Raw genomic sequence first — 7,500 nt, forward strand, 5'->3', positions numbered from 1 at the left:
GGAGTTTACTTAAATAAATACTTGTTAAACTTTTAAATCCTCTCCTTGCCTACTTGGTGGATTTTAACACGCACAACAGCCTGTGGAAAGTAGCTGTTCAGCATCCTGCTGGATCTGGAGCGGAGGCTCCTGTATCTCTTCCCAGACGGAAGGAGGGAGAAAAGGCCGTGGGAAGGGTCTTTTATGATGATGATGGCCCTGCAAGCACACCTCTCTCTCTTCTCTTCTTCTTCATCAGAAACTCCTCCAAACTCATTCCTGCTTCCTCATCTTTGAAACCACCAGCTGCTGTCAGAGTAACAGAGTCCTGCAGTCCTCATTTATTTCAGGATAATTTCACTTAATAATAATAATAATAATGATTTAGTCATTCTGACAGATTGTGAAGTGACGGATACAGAGTAAAGAGCACGTAGAGCAGAAAGTGAAGAGACAGAACTGGGAGAAACTCTTTTTGTTGTGTTTTTATTTCAGGACACCATGCATTTCACACCTGAGCTGCTGACTGAGTGACAGTGTGGACAGACTTCATACAGGTAACCAAATCATAAAAAGCAGAATACTTCAACCTTAAACTGAGTCAACTGCTTTCAACACTTGGGGCCCGCAGGTGTGTTTAGGGCGTGTTCTAATCCACTTTTGCTAGTTTGACGGCGGAAAAAAGTGTCTGTGTGCCGGGTGCATGGTTCTAAAGGGTTGTACTTAGTGTCTTCATTAATCAGAGGGGTGTTTTGGGCGTAACATGCAATCAACCAATCAGAGATCATCTCCCATTCCCTTTAAAAGCCAGGCGCGTTTGGACCTTGGAGCATTGCTGTTATGATGGAGGATTTACACCGTAATATTTTTATTAGTAATCTTCTGCATGTGTGTCCCTGTGTGTGTAACAAGCATAGTGTGCACGCTGTGCACGAGCCTAGGAGCATTTTACTAATGCTCTGTTAAAATAACAATGAAATGCTGCGTTATTGACTTTAGACCAGGTTTTTGTTGGTCAATGGTGCCATCACTTCCCGCTGCCTCAAGATAGCAATACTCCCAGAATGCACCTGAACACACCTCCCTGTAAGACCAGCACGCCCAGAATGCACCTGAACACACCTCCCTGTAAGACCAGCACGCCCAGAATGCACCTGAACACACCTCCCTGTAAGACCAGCACGCTCAGAATGCACCTGAACACACCTCCCTGTAAGACCAGCACGCCCAGAATGCACCTGAACACACCTCCCTGTAAGACCAGCCATGGGCCACAGATGGGTGCAGGTGTATTTGATATTTAAACGACGTGGGCGCTGGACGGGAAACTGACAAGTGGGTCAGTCTTAAACTAGCAAAGACACTTGGGTCGGGCTTTACGCTGCGCTGGGTGCAAGATAGGGACCTTATACTTTAAAGGTTTCAGTTTATCTCATTTCAGTTCTTAAGGCGTTTGTATACTCCATCAGAACTGCATGTCAGATTGTCAAACAGCTTCAGAATCTCCTCCAAACACTCTTCAACTTTCACTTAAACTCCTTCAGTGCTTACACTTCACTTTTAACACTCATATGCTTCACACTCCTGCAGCTGCAGCTTTGTCCCTAACTTTTTAAGCAATGCTGTAATAAGATTTCTTAACGTAGAGTGTTTGCACGGTTTACCTCAACACATCATTTGACCCACAGAGCTTGTTTGTGATTGGCCCTTCTGTGTCCGACAGGTTCAGGTGTGTTCCAGTGTGCTTTGACTGGACTGGTGTTCGTTATGACTGAGGAGGCGCTGCTGCTGTACAACACTGTCCAATGGGATGAGAGCCTCCTCCAATCAGCTGGCAGAATGGCTACAGGGCCGCTGTATGACATCAAGTGTTCAGAAGAGGCTGCTGTCTGTCAGCTCCACTTTCCACACTGTGAAATCATAGATTGTAAGTAGTCTTAGCCTAGAAATCTAGATGCACCCTAGAGGCAGCAAATGTAATTTGCAGCCAGGGTCGTCTAGCAACTCTCCGTTGACTTGTGAGCTGGAAAAACCAAACTCTAGTCAGGCCAATCACATCGTGTATAGAGTCGGTGGGCGGGGCTTATGGCTGCTGCTGCTGGTCTTTGGAATCGGCTTTGGCCGCAACTCTGGAAGACTTGAAGTTAAGATTTTCTTTGAGAAAAGAACAAAGAACGACACTGAAGTCAGTCTTAAAAAAGGAAGGTGTGTACATTGTACCTGTATGAATAAAACCAAAGTTGACCAGCTCTGTGTTTCCACAGCTCCTCTGCCTGATGGCCTGTTGTCTGTCATCCACATCACTGATGATGGGATGAGCATCCTCGAGCCCCTGGAGATTACAGACACTCATGTGGTTGTAAATGTCCCTCACCTCTCTACCCTCGGCCTGATCTGGGATGTTGTTACGAGGTTGTGGACGAAACCTGTCAGCAGCCAAGTTCTGCTGTTCCTTGGACAACCAAACCCAACAACACAGAGGCAAAATCTCAATGTGCTTCTCCTGCCAGGAAACATCCCTCTGAATGAGGTAAAGCTTCATGTTACAATGCCTGTTGTCTCTTATATGTGTTCCTCACTGTAAATAGTCTCAGGAAGGAACTTGTTTTGGTGGAACATGTGTATGTTTAAAAGTAGTTTTAGTCGTGCAACAGAAAACTCAGATTGGACAGATAGTCTAGCTAGCTGTCTGGATTTAGCCTGCAGAGATCTGAGGAGCAGTTAAAGATGTTTATCTGTGTTTTAAGAACCTAACGTCTCTCGTCGAATAGTGTTTTGTGGCTCGGGCAATCCTTTCTGTTGTTTTACATTTACACAGCCAGGTGTAGTAGTTCTTCAGCGCACACAGAAAATAAAGAGCTATATATAGGTGACCGTGGTGAGATATTTGCTGAATTTGACAGAAAGTTTATTAGACTAACATCACTTACTATACCTTTAACTCTTCGCTGAAGGTTTGACACATTTGATGAGTGGTGTGCACTAGAGGGTGACACAGGAATCAATTGTCGCTTCCATCCCATCCCTAGGCCACGAAAATAAAAGACTCCCAAATCCAGTCACGCTCCCGTTTGGTTCCCTATGTTGTCTAAAGTTATCAGACTACACTATACATGCATTACAGGTCTAGGTAACATGCATTACCTGCAGGTCTAGGTAACATACATTACCTACAGGTCTAGGTAACATACATTACCTGCAGGTCTAGGTAACATACATTACCTACAGGTCTAGGTAACATACATTACCTACAGGTCTAGGTAACATGTATTATCTCCCGGTCCTAGGCGAATACATTATGTAATTCCTAACGGAGATCTTCTCACAGCTCCTGAAAATAGATTGAGGGGTCCTTCGATGACACTTTTAATTGCAACAGCTTCTTTCCAGAATCCATTTTGCCGACTCTCGGTGTAGTCGCTGACACTGATTGATTGGCTTGTGAACAGGGCAGCTGCTTTGTCTTGCTCTAATAGGCTACTATGCGGTTAGCAGTAGCCAATCAACAAACGTATTGTGAGTTATAAGTGGTTCTCTTTTCTAAAACAAACTGCCTCGCAATCTTTGGGTGCACTCACCGCATTGCAGCGTAATTCGACCTGGAGTTTGGACCAAACACCACCCAACGTTTGAGATCCGCCTTCCTATAAACACACCAGAAGTGACTTTAAGAGTCCAAGACGAAGGCCAGAGCGTCTGGGAGCACGACGTGGAACTGATTGGTAAAGTATTCATTGATTGATTCTCAGTGCTATATTATCGTTACTCTGCTCTGATGGTTCTTTGGTCTGCAATCATCCTACAGCTAAGGGGGTAAGTGTCTGTCAATAACCCAAACCTCCTATGGCGCCATTCTGATGCTACCAAGCCATCACCCCCCGTTAGCATCCCATTGACTGCCATTCATTTTGACGTCAATTTGACAGAGAATAACTTTACATCTGAAGAGTTTAAAGACTCTATTTGTCCGTTGTTTATTTCTAAAGAAACACGACAATGTATAAAAGGCTCCATTACCTTGTACCTCACGTTATGGCTCCGTAGCAGACGTTTTTATAAAAATAGGCTAACGATTGGGTCATAACCACGAGACTTACTGTCTCATAGTAGAGGAATTACCGTATAGTACAGGAGAAGCTCTCAGGCAGTTTGGACTTCCATTAGCTGTTTAAGTTTAATTACTAATGTTAACTATCATTTTAGTGATCAATAATTAGCCTGTGTCTATGTTATCTCCTTACATATACCTACGCTCTCCGTCTCTGCTAGATTGGGAATGATTGAGATTTCTCTTGGCACAGCTACCAGAAGACTTCCAACTTTCAGACAGGTTGCTCACGTCACATCTACGTCTTCAAGCTCAGTTGGAGGCTGCTCAGTAACGCTCAGCCATCACCGGGAAAGAGACTTCACTGGTCTCCGTCCAGAGACACGGGATCTGGTGGTCTAGTGTATTTGGTGCCCAGCCTGTGCCTCTAGTGTCACAATCAGAATCAGAATCAGAATTAGGGTTAGAAAGGGTTTTATTGCCAAGTACGTTTTTTAACACATACAAGGAATTTGTTTTGGTGTTGTTGGTGCACGTCACACATTCTCTAGATGGAATATTAAACAATATAAGTATAAGTATATGTACACAGTATGTATTAAATTAAATTAAAAATAAAGATATAAATAAAAAAATAATGTTTGATGTTTACGAGCCCTGTGTTGTCTCCTGAGGCTGTTTCACGGTGTGTTCAGGGACCAGGCAGCTAGTGGGTCAACGAGAGAGGACTACCATTTGAGCTAAAAATGAAAACTCATAGTGCACCTTTAAGACCCACTTCTCACCTTGCCCTTTGTTTCTACTGTTGGTTATTTTATATTTGTTTGTATTTAATCCGTTTGTTTTTTTTTTGAGCTTGTTAAGCACTTTGGTCAACTATGGTTGTTTTGAGAGGGAGTTAGATTTTTAAGTGGTGTGTACTTCCGGTACTTCCGCATGCCAACTGCGATTGCGTGTGAATTGATGCCGTAGCGAGTAGTATGAAAGGGCGAAAATTCACATATGGAGATTGGTCGGGTGGAGGATGGTTAAAACACAGGACTTTCACCCAGGAGACCGGGGATCAGGTCCTGCGAGTGATGTTACCTTTCCACGTTTGTAGTTTTCCTGAACGCAACCCGCGTGTGATGTGGCCTCGCGATAACACGCCACTTGGCTTTAGGAAAGTGGCACATGCCACTTCATGCCGTTTCCCCCTCTCATTCCCCCAGCTCTGGTGTTCCCCCCTCTCATTCCCCCTGCTCTGGTGTTCCCCCCTCTCATTCCCCCTGCTCTGGCGTTCCCCCCTCTCATTCCCCCTGCTCTGGTGTTTCCCCCTCTCATTCCCCCTGCTCTGGCGTTCCCCCCTCTCATTCCCCCTGCTCTGGTGTTTCCCCCTCTCATTCCCCCTGCTCTGGCGTTCCCCCCTCTCATTCCCCCTGCTCTGGTGTTCCCCCCTCTCATTCCCCCTGCTCTGGCGTTCCCCCCTCTCATTCCCCCTGCTCTGGTGTTTCCCCCTCTCATTCCCCCTGCTCTGGCGTTCCCCCCTCTCATTCCCCCTGCTCTGGCGTTTCCCCCTCTCATTCCCCCTGCTCTGGTGTTTCCCCCTCTCATTCCCCCTGCTCTGGCGTTCCCCCCTCTCATTCCCCCTGCTCTGGCGTTCCCCCCTCTCATTCCCCCTGCTCTGGTGTTTCCCCTCTCATTCCCCCTGCTCTGGTGTTTCCCCCTCTCATTCCCCCTGCTCTGGTGTTTCCCCCTCTCATTCCCCCTGCTCTGACGTTTCCCACTCGCGAGCTGCGAGCTGCAGTTCCAATGAGACAACCTGTAGGGGGACCGAAGCTGGAAAAGTTGCATATTATGCCTTTAAAAATCTAACTCCTACTGGTTGTTTTTGAATGAGGACAACATGAGAGTTAAAACATCTTTCTGCCCGGTTATCTTACAGGTCCAGCAGAGGTCAATCCACAGAGGGATGTCTCAGAGGACGGCGTCCTAGCTGAGGACAGTGACCCGCCAGAAGACAAGCTGTTGCTAGTTCGCTCACAGTTTATAATCCGAGTGTCTGATCCAGTTCTGAACCAGCTTCTGGATAATCTCCTTGAGCATCGTGTTATAACTGATGAGGAAATGCAGTCAGTCAGAACACGAGGCAGAGCAGACAAAGCCAGAGACCTGATGGACTCGGTGAGAAGAAAAGGACGAGCAGCCAGCTCAGTTCTGATCTCTGCTCTCTGTGAGCTGGATCCAGTCCTTTCCAGAGAGCTGAGATTAATCTGAAGAAATCAGAATCACAACGGAGATTATTGCCACAGTAGGGCTACGTTTAAATTACGCTCCATCTCCAGCGCTACGTTTTGGTTTTTAAGTTTGGGGGGGAAACACCAGAGCAGGGGGAATGAGAGGGGGAAACACCAGAGCAGGGGGAATGAGAGGGGGGAAACACCAGAGCAGGGGGAATGAGAGGGGGAAACACCAGAGCAGGAGGAATGAGAGGGGGGAAACACCAGAGCAGGGGGAATGAGAGGGGGAAACGCCAGAGCAGGGGGAATGAGAGGGGGAAACACCAGAGCAGGGGGAATGAGAGGGGGAAACGCCAGAGCAGGGGGAATGAGAGGGGGAAACGCCAGAGCAGGAGGAATGAGAGGGGGGAAACACCAGAGCAGGGGGAATGAGAGGGGGAAACGCCAGAGCAGGGGGAATGAGAGGGGGAAACGCCAGAGCAGGGGGAATGAGAGGGGGAAACGCCAGAGCAGGGGGAATGAGAGGGGGAAACACCAGAGCAGGGGGAATGAGAGGGGGAAACATAGCAGAAGATCTTTGCACGGACATCGCTGATGGCTCAAAACTCCGCTTAAAAACCAACACGTGGAGGTGTAAATGTAGCCTAATCAAGAACCGTTAAAATTTAAACCACATTATGTTCAAGAGGTCATTTATAGCTGCTGCTATCAGCACCGTAAATTACTTTTTATTCATTGATTGTGTATTACTGCTGGCTGAAACCCTACCACCCTCTGGGGATTATACAGACATGTTATAATAACTGACCGTCACACATTACTTATTGTCATCTTTGGATTTTGACTCTGAAAGTGATTCAGCCAGAGAAAAGTTTAGTTTCAGCTGAAATATGAAAAACAGATTCCTGTGTCTCAAGTCAGGTGTGTGTGTGTGTGTGTGTGTGTGTGTGTGTGTGTGTGTGTGTGTGTGTGTGTGTGTGTGTGTGTGTGTGTGTGTGTGTCTGGGTTCAGGTTAAGGGGGGAAGTGACATTAAACTGAGACGTGATAATAAGACTCACACTGATGGAAGTTATTATTAGACTGAAATAAGAAGGTGTTACATTCAGCTGGACACACACACACACACACACACACACACACACACACACACAGAGACACAGACACACACACCCACAGACACCCCCCCCTCTCTCTCTACAGTCCTAGCTGGTTGAGGTTGAGGTTGGGTCTGGATCGTCTTCACTCAGTAACAC

The 7,500-nt window shown here is 46.6% G+C and overlaps 3 protein-coding genes across 4 annotated transcripts in view; all 3 read left to right on the forward strand.

Moving 5' to 3' along the window:
- Positions 1–536, forward strand: part of LOC116067075 (NACHT, LRR and PYD domains-containing protein 12-like) — a 23,606-nt gene extending 23,070 nt beyond the window's left edge. The window contains exon 15 of one of the 2 annotated variants that reach the window (XM_035998168.1): positions 475–536. In XM_035998168.1, the coding sequence (XP_035854061.1) occupies positions 475–513 (39 nt within the window). In that variant the 3' untranslated portion in view covers positions 514–536. Of the gene's footprint in view, positions 38–474 lie in introns of those variants that run through there. The other variant, XM_035998169.1, reaches the window with a different exon arrangement.
- Positions 537–1,707: 1,171 nt separating this feature from the next.
- LOC116067077 (caspase recruitment domain-containing protein 8-like) lies at positions 1,708–2,563 on the forward strand. The gene is made up of 2 exons (XM_031323392.2): positions 1,708–1,906; positions 2,244–2,563. Exons 1-2 carry the CDS (start codon positions 1,747–1,749, stop codon positions 2,561–2,563), a joined length of 480 nt encoding a protein of 159 aa, XP_031179252.2. The 5' UTR covers positions 1,708–1,746.
- Positions 2,564–3,571: 1,008 nt separating this feature from the next.
- On the forward strand, positions 3,572–6,346 carry LOC116067073 (caspase-1-like; the record flags this gene model as incomplete). The annotated part of the gene is made up of 2 exons (XM_031323387.1): positions 3,572–3,701; positions 5,952–6,346. Coding segments are annotated over 2 exons (462 nt in total), but the record flags the coding sequence as incomplete, so codon positions are not given.
- Positions 6,347–7,500: the final 1,154 nt, after the last annotated feature.

Source organism: Sander lucioperca, chromosome 23 (genome assembly GCF_008315115.2).
Source record: "Sander lucioperca isolate FBNREF2018 chromosome 23, SLUC_FBN_1.2, whole genome shotgun sequence".
NCBI classification, from domain to species: Eukaryota; Metazoa; Chordata; class Actinopteri; order Perciformes; family Percidae; genus Sander; species Sander lucioperca.

Excerpts from the sequence above, each read along its gene's own strand:
- LOC116067077 (XM_031323392.2), top strand. The coding sequence starts at position 1,747 with ATGACTGAGGAGGCGCTGCTGCTGTACAACACTGTCCAATGGGATGAG. Across the intron at positions 1,907-2,243 it reads ACACTGTGAAATCATAGATT|CTCCTCTGCCTGATGGCCTG; the intron begins GTAAGTAGTCTT and ends GTGTTTCCACAG.